At 32.7% G+C, this 19977-nt stretch overlaps 1 protein-coding gene across 1 annotated transcript in view; it reads left to right on the forward strand.

Annotated features, from left to right (window-relative positions):
* LOC127729700 (uncharacterized) overlaps window positions 1–19977 on the forward strand; it is a 91779-nt gene that overhangs the window by 54849 nt on the left and 16953 nt on the right. Inside the window, exons 9-16 of the mRNA XM_052237546.1 lie at window positions 2550–2772; window positions 4496–4695; window positions 5826–5930; window positions 6984–7126; window positions 9539–9685; window positions 14719–14813; window positions 15922–16181; window positions 18256–18440. Of these exons, the coding sequence (XP_052093506.1) occupies window positions 2550–2772; window positions 4496–4695; window positions 5826–5930; window positions 6984–7126; window positions 9539–9685; window positions 14719–14813; window positions 15922–16181; window positions 18256–18440 (1358 nt within the window). The remainder of the gene's footprint in view (window positions 1–2549; window positions 2773–4495; window positions 4696–5825; window positions 5931–6983; window positions 7127–9538; window positions 9686–14718; window positions 14814–15921; window positions 16182–18255; window positions 18441–19977) is intronic.

The raw sequence follows: 19977 nt of genomic DNA on the forward strand, positions 1-19977 counted from the left end.
TACCACAAAACACAGATCTAGTTTGAATTTTGGTGGCGTCATTTTTACCGTTCTAGAGTTATGCCCCTCTCCAAATGGAAAAATTGCTGAATTTTTCGTTTCCATTCTCTTACTTTAGTTTGGCTCCACCAAAAGTTATGAAACTTATACACCATGCTTATTAATGAAAAACACAGATCAAGTTTGAATTTTGATGGCTTCACTTTTACCGTTCTAGAGTTATGCCCCTTTACAAATGGAAAAAAAACTTTTTCGTTTCTGTTCTCTAACTTAAGTTTGCCTAAACTAGATGTTATGAAACATATACACAATGCTTATTACAATCAGATCAAGTACAAATTTGGGTAGAATCACTTTAACAGTTCTTGAGTTATGTCCCTTTATAACGTTATATGCAAGCGGGGTCGTCATCTGTGTCCTATGGACACATTCCCCATTTATTTATTTTTGCTCTTCTACTTTTTGCACACTAAGACGGAAAACACAACAATATAATGTTAAAGTGAAAAAAAGCCTACAATTTGTATGCACTGGAATTTCGGTTTTATTTCAGATGCCAGAATTTCCATCTCACCAAGTTGTTGATGTGAATATTTTCTATGCTCTGCTGCCACAATTAAAATACCCATAAAGTATGCCTTCGTGAAAAATCTTTTCCTACAGAACATACGTCATTGGTTTTATTGTCTATATTTATAATATAGATGATATATCCTTTTATTAATAATGCATTGTGGCAAACGATTACAGTAACGACTAGAAAATAAAACAATATTTCATTTAAAAACGTATAAGATCCGTGTTAAATCTTTCATACTACGATGTTTGTTTAGGGCGTTAGAAATAAAATAGTAAGGCCACACATATGGTAAGTTTTTACTTCAGCTTTACATCGTAGTGTTTTCTATCTGCAAAAAATGTTCAGTACGAAAAATATAGATATAATACCCCAAAATTGAAATGCAAAAATAGATTTTTACCAAATAAAATACCGAACACGAATTCTTTGGTCCTACAATTTCATTCATTTAAAGAAGTATCTAAATGATCAAGATAGTTCCCTGTAAAAATTAATGACATAAATCTTAGGAAGAAATACTGATGACCATTTACGTTTACTACAATGCCATATTACCACCAGATTGAATTATCATCAGTTCCTTGAATGAACGTGGCCTATTAAAACGGTCAAGTTATCAAAGTTCGAGCTATTTCCCTTCAAAAAAGTAGATATTCTGCTTTTTTTTTTTTCATGCAATGCAGATTTTTCTAACTCTTCTTAATTTCAAATTTGTATGAATAAAAATGAAATGAAAATAACCTATAAATAATAAACTTGCTCTGGCAGCCCCTACAACTCTTGAAATGAATGTGTTGGTAAACATAGTTTAATACGGAAAAAGGGGTCTGCTACTCTATCATAATTGAATTACATCATACGTGAGACATTAAATTGTACAAGGTATTCTTGATGGTTGAAATTACTATGATATTGTTTGATTAATCTTAAAACACTACAAGGCCTATGTATATAAAAACTTTAGTCATGAGGACATGATTTATTTGTTAGTTGTAATTGGTTTTGGACTATTTTACTGCGAGTACTCGTATATAGGTGTTTTGTGTCTATTGATTTTATGTAGTTGTTTTTATTCCTCGTACCGACTTTTTAGTTAAGCAATTGCAACTGATTTTTACCGATTGTTCTTATGATGTGCTGTTATACCACTGTCCAAAATAAGGGAGAAGGTTGAGCGTTCACAAAAATTGTTTAATCTCGCTACATTCTTTATGTGTTTGTCCCAAGTCTGGGGCCTATAGTTCAGTGGTTGTCGTTGGTCCATGTCTGTCATATTTGTTTTTCGTAAATTGTTTTGTTATAAATTAGGCCGTTGGTTTTCTCGTTTGTATTGTTCCACATTTTTCATGTCGGGGCCTTTTATAGCCAACTATACGGTAGGTTTTTTTTCTTCTTTTCATTTTCGGAGATCGTACGGTGGTCTATAGTTGCTCATATCCACTTCATTTAATTCTGGTGGATAGTTGTTTCATATGCGATCATATTACGTTTCCGTGTTGTTTTTTTTTTTATGTGTCAACTTTCCGACCGACGTTCTCCATCAGTAGCAATTTTGTGTCCTTCCCTTATCGGGATTTGAACGCATGCTTCTTTTTCATCTTGGGAACACCGCCTGCATTATGTCCGGCGGCATTGGCAACTCGGCTAACTAGACTATAAAAATAGCATTCGTTAGGATATCCAAACTTATTTATCCTTAGAAATGAGCACGAAATTGTATTGTGCCACTGAATACAATTGAGTCTGACATTCTTCATCTCTTAAAAAAGTGGCAATTATTCAAGTTATTTGTTTTTCGATTTTACTCATATATTTACTATTCATTTCTTTGATAATGTTCTTAGTATTACCTTTTCTGTGTTTGCCAGAATAAGTTGACATAGGAAAAAGTCTTGATTCTTCAACAATAAAGAATAAACACATGCTAGATATATTAGTCTTAGTTCGAAGTTTTCAACTTATTTTGCAGTGACAAAGTCAATTTTGTTTATGGGATCAATAGACTACTCTCCGTCCATGTCATCAACTGAAATTGTTAAGTATAATTTAGCAACAGAACCTGAGCTGCCAATACCACAGACTTTAACTTTTTTTTCACCAACTGACAATTTACGCAGAGAGTGGATGAATACAGTTCAATCTTTGGGAGAAAGTCCAACTGGATACTATAGTACAAGGGTTGTTGGTTTCAGGTATATATACAATAATGCTTAAGTTAGTATGAAATTAAGCAAAACAATGTTCCCCATTCAGCGGGAATTGAAACCATGCTTTTACATCGTGGCAACACCGCCTACAGTTTGTCCAGCGACCTAGACCTCTCGGTCATCTCGTTTATGTGTATATCTAGACGTAAAAAATAGTGCTATAGCACATTCATTGTTAGATTCAAATGATTGTAAGTACAACGATCGATAAATTCAGATGTATAATGAAATTATACAAATCTCTGTTGTTTTATGTCAATAATGTATAGATTATATTTAAAGCATATCCATACTTACATACATGATGATTTCAAATTTCCAATTGTCGCCTTTCCCATTTCTCAGCAGTTTAATAACCTCTGCTGAATTGTATGGTCACTTTCGTGCATGTTCACACTTTACGGAATTCATTAACAATGTTGTGTTTCTCACACAAAACTGCTCCAACAGCGTTATGAGGAAGCACGACTAAAATCGACACCACATAAGTTTTACGATCACCATCATGAATTAGTTAACCGATACAATGTGTCGTTGTCTCAACTAAATAGCGATCTGTTTTCGTGGTCTCATCTTTAAGAAATGCTTGTACCAAGTCAAGAATATGACAGTTGTTTTCCGTTTGTTTGATGTGTTTTAGTTTTTGATTTTGCCATTTGATAAGGGACTTTCCGATTTGAATTTTCCTTTGAGTTCGATATTTTTGTCATTTTACTTTTTTCCATATATACCTGTACAGTCGTCTGATCTGTAATTCTATTCCCGATTGTGACATTTCGACTGAGTGTTAGCTCGCATGGCGGGTGATGTATGCCTAACAGGAGACGCTTACTCTATCGACGCACCCGGTCTGGCTCGTTTTGGAGTTCATGCGATTCCTTCAGGATTTTTTTGTTACTTGGTTGCATTGCGATGGTTTTAAACTTTGACATATGCATTTTGTTTTTACTTCTTCTTCTTGGAGTTTATCAAACCAAAAAAAAAAAAAAACAAATGACGATCTTGCATTTTCTGTGTTTCGAGTTTTGATTTTATCTTTGAACATAGGTGGTTTGGTACATTTTTCAGGTTTTAACATTATGAAGTGTTTAGATATAAAATGTATATATGATTCAAAATAAGGGGGGGATTCTAAATCCATAAGTCGAAGAAAAACAGACAACACAATGGCAAAAGGAAGAGAGACAAAAAGACAGAACAGTCCATAAAATACTTCATAGAAAACCGGGCGTTGACTAAAGTGCTCCGAAAGTTTCAACAGTTCCTAACCTAAAAATCCGTTAATGAAAAAAAAATATGATGGTAAAGGCCTTACATTGGATTGGTAAATGTCTTTGGTTTAACCATAAGAGATCATCATTTTCATAAGCCGTAGACTTAGAGTCTTTGACACAAAAAAGTTTTACAATTGGTGGGCGATGTCTAAGTGCTTGTGAGACAGGGTTCACCTGACCTTCACATCATGTCATGGATTAATGAACAATGTTTAGTTTTTCATGACCAGTCCATATCAATAGGTCAACTATATTTTGTTTATGAATTGATTGCAAGGTGTTTATGTCTGTCTGTCAGGGTTCACCTGGCCTTGGACTTCATTTAAATGGTTCTTTGGTCAATGGTAATTTTTCAAGTTTAAGCCCGTGTCTAAGCCACTGAGTACTGTTTAGAACAGAAAGTATCACCTCAAGAAGAGCTTTTATCTTTGTAGTGAAAGTGGAAATTCGATGAATTTTGAGATCATGCTTCAACTTTATAAACCATACTCGATAACTTTGGAACAAAGAACACTTTCCGATCTAAGGGAAAGAGTCGTGCGCTATTTTCAGGAAGGTGACAGAACAAGACGTCGTAGAGAAGTCTCATCAAGTTACAGTTTTGTTCCATCTTCGCTAATAATTCAAAGCACACGTAAGTCTGCAATTGAATTATTGTCAGTCAGACAGTTCTATCGTGGTTAAACTTTGTGAGTGACTATCAAATTTATTTTGAGTAGCAATAAATGAAAGTAGAGGTATTTACCCATAATGTATTTAAATTGTTATATGAAAATATATTAAAGACGGGAAGAAAAATCTTTCATAATCCTATAATGTCATTCTAAGATTTCTTGACAATTTTGTTTCATTTTTAAAAAATTAAATTCAGGTTATTTACATGTATCACAGATAAACTTGATATTAAGGCATTCTTCTTCATAGGTAAAATCCCTTTTCCAAATTGAAAACATGCGACTCGAAACTTCGCACGATCTTTGAAAACGTTTTTTTTTTTTTTACTTTTTACTTTTACCATTTTGAGTGGAAGCACACCTTCTGGTCACCATGGTTTTGGTTTTTTTACTTTTCAAAAGATATGTTTCCTTATGAAGGTGTTCGTGTTTAAAAAGAGTGTTCCGGGATCTGTTAAAAAGCATCAAACACACCAGGCTTATAATTTGGTATGCCAGACGTTTCGTCTACATAATATAGATATAAGAAGATGTGGTATGAGTGCCAATGAGACAACTCTCCATCCAAGTCAAAATTTATAAAAGTAAACCATTATAGGTCACAGTACGGTCTTCAACACGGAGCCTTGGCTCACACCGAACAGTAAGCTATAAAGGGCCCCAAAAATTACTAGTGTAAAACCATTCAAACGGGAAAAACCAACGGTCTAATCTATATAAAAAACGAGAAACGAGAAACACATATGAACCACATCAACAAACGACAACTACTGAACATCAGATTCCATAAGACTCATCATTGGCACTCGAATCAAAACAATTGGGAGGCCAGATGAGATACAAAGAAAAGCATTAAAATACGAAAAATCCGAAAGGTTGTGGCAGTCAAAGTATGCATAATGTGATTATACGCAGAAAATATAATGGAGGTATAACACATATTAGATATCTAAATGTATAAGCTTGGCGAAATGACATCAAAAGTAACCGTTTCAATTTTCATTGATGAGATAGCCTCTATTTATCCTCTTTCAATCCCAAAGTATTTTCTCCACTGTATTTCAACATTTCGTTTTGATATATGTTACAGAATTTTGTGGGGGACAGGTATTTATACCCGATTTTGGCACCACAATAGAATTTCTACCAGTAAAGTTTGGATCAATGGCTTTATCTTCAGAAATTTGCATAACAGGTTTGAATATTTTATATTAATTTATGAGACTCATTTTTGTACACAGCATGTCAGTCAATCTTTTTAAAAAAGCACCGTTATAATGCATATAAAGAAACTAATTGACAACATTGATATTTCATAATGCATTGCTAACGCATATTTAGAAGTTACCCTCAATGTTAAAATCATCAGAACTACCAAAATTAAAATTGTGTACGCCAGACACGCGTTTCGTCTATAAAAGACTCACCTGTCACGCTCGAATCAAAAAAGTTAAAAGGTCAAATAAAATACGAAGTTGAAGAGCGTTGAGGACCCAAAACTCGGAAAAGTTTTGCCAAATATAGCAACGGTAATCCATTCCTAGTGTTAGTGATATGCTAATTTCAAGAATATCGATAGAGAAAATACTCTGACCAAATCTTATTTTTGATATGTATCCTGATATTGAAAATCGTAACTTAACGATAATCAAGAAATTAAGTAGAACATGGAAGAAATAAGAACACAGTATATTTTAAAATCCCAACGGTTGACTACGATATAGCATTATGATCATCCCTAGGACTTCTCACGTTCCGCCAGTGAAACCCTTAAGTTGGATGTTCGTTTGGTTGTGCGGGATTTATAAATATAAAGCTACGCCTGGTCGAGATAGAGGCGTTATATTCGATGACTCGTGTAGAAACAGTGCCACTTTACTAAACCCCTGAAAAAGGGTTCGTAGTTGGCTTGTTGGAAGTCAAAATATCAGTCCCTATAAAAAAAACTTATGTTCCAGTGGTAGTTCAAATGTCCCGCCCTTCATCCCGCTTGATCTACATGACTTACGTATTGCATTAATTGTTAATTTGTTCTCGTGCTGAACATGCATTATATGTTTGCTTAGTGACGTTCAGCAAGCAACACACATCAATCAAATCAAGCGTTTCAAGTTTTAACATGTCTGCATCTCAAAACTTTGAGATCGCTTTTGTTTTGTTTTTGTTTTTTGTTTTTTTTTTGTTTTTGTTTTTACCGTAGATGTTTTTGGTAATGATGACAAAGTAAATGTTAATAATATCGTTTCAGATAAGCAATCTCTTGCTACAGCCAGATGTATTGGTGGTATTGGCATTACAACAAAAATTGTTGATATAAAGGTCAACCAAAAATGTTTATTTGGAGATCTTTCAACGTCTGCAGTCACAGATACTCTCAAGAATTTGACTGAAGTATTTATATTAAATATAGCATTTTTTTTGCTGTATTATCACAAGAAACAAGTTTTTTAAATAATTAATTAATTGTGTTGGGATGGTTGATTTTCATTTCTGAATACAATTAAGTTATCAAATATTTGAAGAAGAAATAATGTGACGATAACTCGTGAAAGATTTGCATTATATTGTTTTGTCTAAGAGTTTGCGACTTGCATTACGTGGGTCTTTTTTTAACAACCATGTATCTGAAGAAAACATTATAAAGTGTACCCTGACTTACTATATGTAGTCCGAATGCGAGACATAAGGATCATAATCCAGTGGTGGCGACGCCGTTAACTATTTGTATAGAGCTTTATATTCCAGATGGTTGAATAGTTGGATATTTCTTACCTTATCTACACTGAATTGTTTGTCAGTCATTTGTCAATTGTCCTTGGCTTCATTTTCATAGTTCAGTGACTGCTGAAAAACTATTGTTTTCACTTGAAAAACTCATTTATCATAAGTTATAAAATAACTGTATTTGGTACATGGAATTTTTGCAAGGACAACATGCCCGTCCCTAATGGGTTGCATGACCTTGGCTTCATTTTCATCGAGCAGTGATCAAGGAAAAGTTTTCGTTGTCATGTTCATATCCCTTATACTATTAGCAATAGATCACCTATATTAAGAGATGGGAATATTGCATGTCCTTCCGGCAGGATTCATCTGAACTTAAACTCATTTTCAGGGTTTATTGGTCAATGTTTAGTTTCATGATTATGTCCTTTTCACGTATGCTTTACGCAAAATGTCAACCATTATATTTGATATATTGAATAATTGTAAGGTGTACATGTCTGTCTGGCATAATTCATCTTTTCTAGGCTTCATTCTCGTGATTTGTTGGTCAATGTTAATTTTTTGTTGTTAAGTCCGTTTGTCCGATACTATAAGCAGAAGGTTTACTACCGTTGACGTATGGAATGATTGTAAAGTGTACATGTCCGTCTGGCAGGGTTCATCTGACATTGAACTCGTTTACATGGATCATTAAAACCTTATCTTAAAGACTTCCACCATAAATTCAACCACGATCAATAAAGTAGCCAAGTCATTTCAGCGTGTGCATCCTTGTGAATCCACAAAATAGTCAAAGGTATCATAAAAATAAAATTGAGAATGGAAATGGGGAATGTGTCAAAGAGACAACAACCCAACCCGACCATAGAACAGACAACAGCAGAAGGTCACCAACAGGTCTTCAATGCAGCGAGAAATTCCCGCACCCGGAGGCGTCCTTCAGCTGGCCCCTAAACAAATATATATACTAGTTCAGTGATAATGAACGCCATACTAAACTCCAAATTGTACACAAGAAACTAAAATTAAAAATAATACAAGACTAACAAAGGCTAGAGGCTCCTGACTTGGGACAGGCGCAAAAATGCGGCGGGGTTAAACATGTTTATGAGATCTCAACCCTCCCCCTATACCTCTAGCCAATGTAGAAAAGTAAACGCATAACAATACGCACATTAAAATTCAGTTCAAGAGAAGTCCGAGTCTGATGTCAGAAGATGTAACAAAAGAAAATAAACAAAATGACAATAATACATAAATAACAACAGACTACTAGCAGTTAACTGACATGCCAGCTCCAGACTTCAATTAAACTGATTGAAAGATTATGTCTTCATCATATGAATATCAGGCACAATCCTTCCCGTTAGGGGTTTAGTATCATACCATCATAACATATATGAGAAGAACATAACCCGTGTCATGCCAACAACTGGTTTTTAAATAAATGTGTTTAGTGCCGATGCAAAGACCCTATAAGTGAATCAATATTAACGCCAAAATATGCAATCTTTAATGACCTGACAACAGTATCGTAACTATATCCCTTCTTGATAAGTCTATTTAAAGGTTTTGTTAGTTTCAGAGGTGAATACTGACATTTTTGTGCTTTATAAAGAATATTTCCATAAAAAATTGGATGTGAATCATGAATGTCAGATGAAAATTTAAATTTCCAAAATTCCAGTACAATTTAATTATGATGGAAAGAAAAATGATTTTATTAATTAGATAAAGTGATAATTGCTAGGCAAGAAAGAAATAAGTTTTCTAGTTTATTTTTGTTTTTGTTTTTGATGCTGTTGTTTTTTTTTTTGTATTTTGGTTTTTTTTTTAGGGAGGAGAGTTTTTTTTTCTATTTTTCATTTGACAAGGTATTTTCATTTTGTAAAATCCCATATGTGATAATATGTTCAAAGTGTTTAAAGAATTTCATTAGACCCGTACTATTTTTTTTTTTCTAACAGGAATGCTTTTGACAGAACGTTTACGTTAGTTTTTTTGTGCTTACTTATAGACATGTGGTTCTCTACCTTGCGCTTTAAGTCTGAATCCGTTTATTTTTCTTCTTCTCAGGTTTATATTGACGAAAACACAGTAAACAAAGTTCTAGAAACTGTAAACAATTTGACTTCTGACCCAACTCTACTTACGAGCATTGATATCATAAACACTGCTGAGATATTACTGAAGGCATCTAATGTTTCAAAATTGAATGAAAGGGTAAAGTATGATTTATTTTAAAATATGTGTTATATAGTTGACATAATTTTTTTTTAATCTGATAAATAAGTGTGGTCTATGTATTTTTATTTATTATTATTTCGTATCAATATTAACACGCAAAAACGCTTAATAATCTTAAGAAAAACGACAAGTGTGCCAACATCTACATATAGTAGTTTTATACTTGTTGAGCCATATAGTTGATCGTTTATTTTAACTTTATAAATGTTAATACTTTCGTAAGGAAGAAAAACATTTGTATAATTATTATATATATCATTATCTTTGTCTCGCCTTCGACGAAAGTCGCGGAAGGCGAGACATGGGTATTGCTTTTCCTGTTGACGTCGTCGTCGTTGTCGTCGACAATTGTTAACATGGACCCCTCTTTTTTAAAAGGACATTTGATTTGATACTGTATAAAGATTATTTGTACCAATTTTATGAAAAAATCATCGATGAATTTTTCTTAAATTAGATAAATATGCAGCAAAAAATGCAGAGGGAAAGCTCGACATAGGGATAGTGATCCGGCGGCATCGGCGGCGTTAACTAACTTCTTAAAAGCTTGATATTTCAGAAGGTAGAAGACCTGGATGCTTCATACTTTGTATATGATGCCTTATGATATGAAGTTTCCGTTTGACATATGTCAATTGTCCTTGACCTCATTTTCATGGTTCAGTGACTACTTGAAAAAAAGGTTAAGATTTTTTGTAATGTTAATTTCTCTCTTGATAACTATATTTGGTATGTGCGTACCTTGCAAGATCCCCATGCCTGTCAGACAGTTTTCACTTGACCTCAACCTCGTTTCATGGATCAGTGAACAAGGTTAAGTTTTCTTGATCGTCCATATCGCAGATACTATAACCAATAGGTCTACTATATTTGGTGTATGTAATGATTGTAAGGTGAACATGCCAAACTGGCAGGTGTCATCTGACCTTGACCTCATTTTCATGGTTCAGTGGTTATAGTTAAGTTTTTGTGTTTGGTCTGTTTGTCTTATACTGTATGCAATATGTCAACTATATTTGGTGTATGGAAACATTTTACCATGTACATGTCAGTCTGGCAGGTTTTATTTGATCTTGACCTCATTTTCACAGTACATTGCTAAATGTAAAGTTTATGCGTTTTGGTCTGTTTTTTCTTAAAATCTTAGCAAATAGGTCAACTATATTTGGTGAATGGAATGATTGTAAGGTGTATATGTCTGTCTGGCAGGTATCATCTGACCTTCACCTCATTTTCATGGTTCATTGGTCTATGTTCAGTTTTCCTGGTTAACTTTTTTCTTAGATACTATAAGAAATAGGTCAACTATAACTATATTTGATGCATGAAAGGATTTTAAGATGTACATGTCTGTCTGGCGGGGTTGATCTGACCTTGACCTCATTTTCATGGTTCATTGGTCAATATAAAATTTCCATGGTTTAGTCTGTTTCTTTTATATTATAAGCAATATGTCATCTATATTCTGTGTATGGAATGATTATATTAAAGGTTTACATGTATTTCCGGCTTGGTTTATATGACCTTGACCTCATTTTCTTGGATCATAAATGTTAATGTGATACTTGTTGTAAAACTTTATATTTAGGACTATCAACATAAAATCAATGGTCAGTATAGCAGGCGAGACATTTCAGCGTGTGCACTCTTGTTACTAAAATCATTAAATTTTAATAAAAATGAATCATTTTCAAAGAATTGTTACACAAATTAAGAACATACTTTTGTAACGCAGATATTCTAAACCTTTTTACATAAATCCGCATGTGTTTATCTTTTGAAACAAAAATGTTAAGTATGTCTGTCCAAAGAATATAAATGTCCAAGAAGCCGTGACTTAAAGTAAATGTCTAAAATTTCGACCCCTTTATCTCTAAATTTAGCACATGAAGGTATATTTTTATTACACCTAAGTGAAAAATAGGTTGTATGCAAATTTTCGTAAAAAAATCACCGTGGGAACAAAACTGTATCGTATGCCCTAAGTAAGAACTGCTTGTGATAGATCAATGATATTTTGTATGAAGTTGCATTACTATCAGTACATATCAGTTTGACGACTATTTTGTCCCCTAGGTCATGGTCCAGTGACTTTGAATTAATTAGCAATTTGCAATGTTAAGTTTTCTGCTGAAGTTCGTTTAATAGGAACAACTTGTGATAGATCAATGATACTTTCTATGAAGTTGCATTACTGTCTGTACATATCAGTTTGACGTCAATTTTGAGTCCCTGCCCTTGTAGGTCATGTCCAGTGACTTTCAATGAATAACCAATTTTCAATGTTAAGTTTTCTGCTTAAGTTAGTTTGATAGGAACTACTTACAATAGACAACAATATTTTCTATAATATTACATTACTGTCTGTACATCTCAATTTGTTGACCTTTTCGAGGCCCTGCCCACTAGTTCATGGTCCAGCGACTTTGAATTGATTAGCAATGTTGCTGTCAATCAGATTGTCTTTTTTGTGAATTTTATGCCGACATTCGAGACATATCTCTGTGTCAACAGTTTATTTCATATACACGCCCTCCAGGTTCAAATCATAGCTGGAACACTAAAGTACTCATAACAGTTCCATATGCATTATATTTCACTATCTTCCTTCTTAATTTTCCTATCAGCGTTCCACAAGTTCCATGCCATTGATTAATTCTAATTCGAAAAATTCAGAAAACAATCATTGGCCGACACGTATTTGGTTGATTAAGATTAATTTTTCGTCGTGCTAAATTTGTACAATGTCGCATTTAATAAGTTAACCAATTACGCCTCTTTTGTAGAGATACTCTACATTTTAGTCATTCAAATTCACTCACCTACGGGATTCCAAGACATGATACCCATGTTTCGTCTCTAGAGTCACAACAAGGAAATAAAACCATTATTCAAACAATCAATGAGCGGTTAACATTTATATATTTTGACATTAACAAAACAAATGTGTGTGTTTTACCAAGTAAGTTGTACATTTGTATCTTACTTTAAATGATTTGTTAAGTGTCAGAAGAGTTCCTTTGAGAGACAAACTTATTTTTCAGAAATTTTGTAATCAGCCATTCTAGATTCGAATAATAAAGATTTTTTGTTGAGGTTCTATTTTTTAAAGATAGTAGTTCACAAACGATGCCTCTTTTGGAGATATGCTTAATCTTTGTAAGACAATCGTCATACATTTTATTTCCCAACTGATTCGCAAACATCATTCATCTCAAGAGTCACAGAAAGAACTTTTACTAATGTTAATCAAGCATTAAGCGGTCAAAATAAATTGTCTTGAAGAGTAAAAGAACCTTTTGGACGCAATTTTGATATGAATCTGAATTGTTTAAACTTGAAAGAAGCTATATCAAACGAAATGCCAAATTAATCCTAGTTTTTCAAATGTAGTTGTTAAACTTAGGCATTCGAGTATTATATTGTTATGTAGAGACGAAACATGGGTATTATCTCTTGGAATCCGAAGGTGAGTGAATTTAAACGACTATTTTTGACATTTGTATCTATTATGTCTGTTTGTTTTGTTTCCACATTGTTGTCAATATAATGGAATTTAAGCGAATGTCATACAAGTGGGAGGTTAAGCTAACAATAAAACCAGATTTAATCCACCATTTTCTACATAAGGAAATGCCTGTACCAAGTCAGGAATATTACAGTTGTTTTCAATTCGTTTGATGTGTTTGAGCTTTTGATTTTGCCATTTGAATTTCCGTTTTGAAATGTCCTTTGGGTTCTGTATTTTTGTTATTTTACTTTTTACGAAACATTTCATACGAGATGGTATGATTGCAAATTGGACAACTATCCACCACTAGAGACCAAATCACGTAGTTTTAAGCAAAGATGTGTCACCGAACGGCCTTAAACAATGAGCAAAACCCATTTAGTTCATTGGAACAGTTTTCGATGTGAGTGAAGTTAATGTTGGAAACCAGTAAATGTATTTTCACACATACTAAGAGGGACAAACACAACCTCATAATTTTATCAAAACTAGTCTATAATGATTTTTCGAAGATAAATTCAAATAGAAAGATATAACTTTTTCATCAAGATCTGGGACAGAATGATGGTGATAATTCTAAATTCACTGTTCACATTTTGCTTAATTTTCCTTAAGTCTTATTATTCATTCCAAATAATGTTTTTTTTATCCTTATGTAGTATTGTTTGATAAGTGTCTTAATCCCTAAGAAAGAGGCAAAACCAGACCTAACTTTCATGTGACTTTGGCTTAAGTAGTTCAAGTTCAAGGTCATTTATTACTTTGGAATTATGAAAACATTGTTATCTTACGTAAACATATGTAAACCAATTTCGCAAAACCTGCAAAAGAAAAAAAAGTAAACATGAGATCTAAAGGATGGAAATAAAGAAAAGGATTCAGCCCATAGGTTTTGTTATAGATGATTTAATATTTAAAAAAAATGTTTTATTTTATAAAAAGGGATTTAAATTAAAGCAGAAATATGGCAGTTGTTTTTCACTTGATCCGTTGATTGAAAGTGTTTGATTTTTGTCAGTTTTTATGGACTATCCCTCTCTGAATTTGCCTTGGAGTTTGGTATTTTTGTTATACTTTTTTACCCAGGTAATATATTTACAAATATTTTTTATAATCTTTATATTTGAACAACGAATCTGTGATAGAGTATTCATAAGACAAATATTCCCTACACGCACCATCAAAATAGTCAAAGAACTGCTATTTTATCGCCATTTTTCATTTCAAAGTAAGTCTTTCTTCGCACAAATGTTTCAAAAATTTAAAGGCAAAGAGATATACAATCAGGTTTACATTTGCATCATTTGTCGACAAAACTGTTCTATAAAATCATATGACCAATATTTCACAGTTAAGTGTGTCTGAGCATTTGCATATTTTAAAGACATGTAACAGTCTTTGAAATAATGGTTATCAAATCATTCTCTGAGGTTTCAAAATAACATATGAGGATAGTGTGTACATAGATATTGACTGACCATCAATCTTTGTTTTCTAGGCTTTGACAGACATCCTTGATACAATAAATAATGTTCTAAGTGTCGAACCAGAAAAAATTAAACTTGCCCAAGAAGATGGCAGTGCAACAAACAGGTATGAGCTGAAAAAAAACCAAAACAATAATTATGTTTTAGAACTTGCTGTATGACTTTCAGTACAGGTTAGTCACAATTTATAATTTCAGTTATTGTTTCACCTTAACCATAACTTTTCAGCTTTTTACTGATAGATAGTTATTTGTAGTTAACATTCACAGACAGTCCGGGATTATTTTTTCTTCAAGATATACTTGTAAACCTTCATGGATTGTTATGAAAATTGGACAGAACCTAATCTTCAAGATCAAGAAATGTTATCTGAAAAAAAGATTAATAAAAAAAAATTGTATTTTGCGGACAATAGACTCACATTTTACAGTCAACATTTTACACTGTAAGCAGTAATCTCAGACAAGACACAAGGTTCCGCGGAATTGAAGGGAGCAACTCGCGGGTCTGTAAATACTCTTTTCAAGAACAATTCCATAATATACTAAAGAAATTTTCCACATGGAACTGAATTAAAATACATCTTATGTGAATAGCCACAATAAAAAAAGCTTATCCTTTTCTTGATTTTTATATTTCAGTTTCACACGAAACTCTTTACTATTTACGACAAATGAGATGAGTGTTTGTTCCATTAAGTAATTTCCTGATTTTGACAGTGATGTTCATTTGATCCCTTCTTACGGTGTGAAAATTAGAAATGCATGTTAAATTCGAATCCCGCACGTGGCAAGTGCATTAAAATTGTCTTTAATAGCAGTTTATAGCCCACTATAACATTTATATCTTAAGAATATATACGTAAAATCGGGGATTTTTTTGTATACCATTTAGACTAGTTTATTCATATTCCACAAGGTTTCGTAACATGTCCAATTCTGATTATCTAAGGGAAATACGTACGAGTGCCAACACCTCTTTTTCAATTCTTTGGTTAAGGTTGATTTTGTAGCTTTAAAATTGAACATGAGTCATGTGGTCGTTAATTCAGCTTTATTAGTTTTATCAGCTCTTTAGTGTTTGTATTAGGTTTTTTCACTTTCAAATATTTTGGACTCGAGCATCACTGAAGGGATATTTATTGTCGAAATGCACATCTGGTGCAATTAAATGTGAATTGTAAATAAATTTTATTATTGTTTTCTTTTAAATAGAATATTAGAAGTTATCAACATCATTCCCCGTTTTCTTGATTTACAAGGACAGCCTGGAATTAGATTATTGAGGGAAAATATACTGATGGAGGTGTACGATATATCTGCACTATCTTCCACAGTCGTTGGTATACAGATCGAAGGAGGAGGTTCTCCGGTGGCATTGACCAACAGTACCATACAGAACTTGGTAAACGGATCACATGTTAATTTAGAGACAGTTGATGCTGCTATTATTCTCCCAGTTGATTTAATAGAAAGTGAGTATTCAACGGAATACATGTATAAGGAATATCAAAAATTTTAAGAATTACCTAAAGTACTGGAGTATTATTTGGGGGGGGGGGGGGGTTCGGGGTTGGAACCCTTTTTTTGTACGATCAATGCATTTGAATGGGGATATATGGTTGGACCCCCCTTTTATCCTGGGTTGGGAACTCTCCCTTTTAAAAATGGCTGGATCCGCCCCTGCAATAAAGGAATGTTTTACACAATCAATTTTTGTCACGCCTGTAACAATTGTCACAGAATTTGATATGTATGTATGTGTTCGCCTTAAACTATTATAATTACATTACATGTATGTTTTATTATAATTCGTTATTTTGATTGGGTAACAGCAATATCGCGTCATTCTGAAATTAATCTTCATTTCAACATGAAATGTAACATTCATGATAACACGAGCTTCCACAATAAAGTGCACAGGTAAACAAAAGAAAAGCTTGATAGAAATCATGTTTTCATGATCCTAGCAAAAAAATGTAATTATACTGCAACTAGTTGTGTTTATTTTCTAAATATAGTAACAGCTATATTTTGTGCAATGCCAATTTCATCATGGACCGCTTTTTCCACAACCAAGGGTTCATTAAGGGATGAAAACTTAATAAGTTTGAAATTTGTGTTACAAAACCTCGCCATTCCCCAGTTTCTCAGCCTCATACAAAAAAAAATTATAATTTTCTGACATTGACCTAATATTGTTTATTTATAATTATTATACTTCATGTCAAAATGCCAGATTTTGATTGGTTAATACGAGGGAGACAATTTACTCTATCCCATGGCAAATACTCTATTACCCTTCACGGAGACGCTTGATCAAGTGTGCGTTTTAATAAATACGGATGATTGTTATGTAACAAGACGTCATAGTTTATTACTTTGAATATGCAATGTGATAGACAGTAATAACAGAACATTCAGTATAATAAATTAAATAACATATATCTGAGACGGTGATAAAGCAGATTGTTAACCCTCGAAAAGACATTGTCAACCTTGGCTTCGCGGGGTAACAATTTGCTCTATCACCCTCTGAGCTATGTGTTATTTGTATAGTATTGAATGCTTCTTTTAGTAATTTTATAGGGTTGTAAAAGCTTTGAGCGTGCGCACATTTTTAGAAAAATTTTTTAGAACAAAATGTACTTCTGGTCAACGCTTTTACGCCCCAATAAATTTACAAAAAGAAGCATTCAATTCTTATATAAAGTTTTATATTCAATAAGATAGAAGAGCTTGATAGTCCGGCATATCTTGACAGATATTTGTCTTATTGGCATTCATACATGGCTTCTTATTTTTCTACTCAGTACTTTGACAAAAGTTTAACTCACTGTGTAGGTTTAACGTTTTGTTTTTGTGTATAATTCTAGTCATGGTTAGGATTTGATAAATCTCTTATGATTTTTTTTTTCTTTGGTATAGAGACAGGCTAAAGGTCAAACATACGCTTTCCAATAATCGAGAAGTGTCTTTATCATATATCAATCTGGACGTCGCCATAAGTCCAGATTTTGTTTTAACTATATGTCAGTTCCTACCTAAGTACATAGAAAAGATAGAACTGAATTTGAAATTATATCCTTTTCGAGAAGACCGATTATAGCGAATCAAATTGCTTCTCGTTCAAGTTTGCAAGCATTTTTTCAACAATATTGGTTCGTCATTTGCAGTCGTCGAAATTGGATTTTGGTGCATCAAATTTAATTTGTACTTAATTTATTAACTACTTCCTAAGGAGAGCTGCCAATTCTGGTGGATTTCACGTTAACGATCTTTGAGTAACCTGCTAGTCAATGCTTTTGTACTCGCTTAAAAATATTTCGGTAGTGAATATCAGTTTCTATAATGAAATTTAATGAACATTCTTATTTTGGTTCTCTATTGGTTATATTGCTATTCGGTAATTTTTGTCTTGAAGTATTAGTCTCTTCTACTGGTACTGTGACGCGAAGTACTTTTTTTTTGTAAAAACGCAAATTGTGCAATCTTCTTTCTTATTTATAGATATATTGCGTAAGTAATTATTTTTGTCTTGAATTACAGAGTTTCATAATTCCACAAGAATATCTTACAATATATACAGAAATTGGAATTTGTTTTCTGTACGGTCAGATGTCCGACAGTACTTACCAAACAGCAGAGTTATTGCGTCTAGTATATTTATAGATGGGATTCCTGTTCTTTCTCTCGGTGATTACGAAGTTCAGACTCTATTTTATCCGACTGCGGTAAGTAAACGTTGAAATTTCAGTTTTTGTAACTATAGACAGGAACAGATTCGTCAATACCAACATTTGTTCACTCTTGTCCATTTAATTTCAATTAATACTGCTTTTGTATATGTTCAGTTCTGATATTGTATAGTACATAAAACGTTGTGTGAGTGTTTGACAAATTTGTAACCCTTTATAGGAAAACAAACCCACTGCACATTAACACCATCTGCATGTCATTATATAGCATGCATCATGCTACATATTAAGCGGAGTTAAAATTTATCACCCGACTAAAAGAAAGCAATATATTTATAGATATGGGACCTTTGACTCTTAATAAATCCCCCGGTGGTTTTTGGTTTTGGTTAACGATGTCGATCTTATACATTTTTGGTAGAAATACTAAAAAATTTGCCCAAATCTATACAAAATTCGGCTTTTGACTAATTAAAGGCGTTTAGAATTGTGTGATCTGTTGAAAGATAATCAATTCTATTGCAAGAACATTAAAAGCACAAGCATAAATTGGGTGAATAAGAATGAATGACTTTTTTAAATGGTCATGGTGTAAAATATATTCGGGGATATTGATCCTACATCTTAATGAATGAAGTCGAATTCTTTCTTTTTTGTTTTTATATAATGTTTAAAAGCGATATGGCTTATAATTTTCCCTCCTGATATTGGCTTTGTTGCTTGAACGGACTAAGTTCTTAAAACTCGAAGGTTATTTTAAAATATGATATTATCAGTATGTCTTTTTACAGTGTAAACATGTGGGTTCAAATAATAACAAATAATAATAATTTAGTTCAATAAAACATTCTAAATACGTACCTTCAAAGGGATATGATAGTATAACTTCATATATCGAACTTGACGAATCTACAAAGGAAGCTCACAGATATGTGGGTACAATTGCAGGAAAACAATCCTATCATCGAAGCAGGAAATAATTCTCTCACTGACAAACACCTTTGGACATCAAAAACAAACTAAAAAAAGACATTTTGCATGGTGTTCTGACTGTCAATAAAAGTAGATTTTTTCTGAAATTTTGATACAGACCTTAAAGTAGATTAACTGTATATCGCCATCTTGGATTGTAAAATAGCAGTACACAATCTGTCAAGTTCATGGCTGAAATCTACAAATTTTGAGACAGAATAGCAATTTATATGTATTATACAGTTTATTCAAATAAAGAAACAAAAAGTCATTTATTGTATATTTAAGACTTTTTTATAAATACCAAATATTTGTTTTTGTTCAATTTAATTTTCAACTTAGCCATATACGAGAAGATAACTCTTGTAGATTTTATAAAGGAATGTAAGTGAAATTTTCATTTTTTATTTGTAGCAAGAAAAACAATTCTCTGACACTATTTAAAAAAAACCCCAAAATTCTTAAATAATATAGATATCTATCTTCTCATATTTTATTTCAAAATTTCTATCTGATAGATTTCTTTCTATTTACAAAATTCTGTTTTTGCAGACCCATACTTTTTATTATATTTTTGAAAATTGCATGGTAAAATCTACAT

The sequence above is a fragment of the Mytilus californianus genome, unplaced genomic scaffold (genome assembly GCF_021869535.1).
Source record: "Mytilus californianus isolate M0D057914Y unplaced genomic scaffold, xbMytCali1.0.p SCAF_2, whole genome shotgun sequence".
NCBI classification, from domain to species: Eukaryota; Metazoa; Mollusca; class Bivalvia; order Mytilida; family Mytilidae; genus Mytilus; species Mytilus californianus.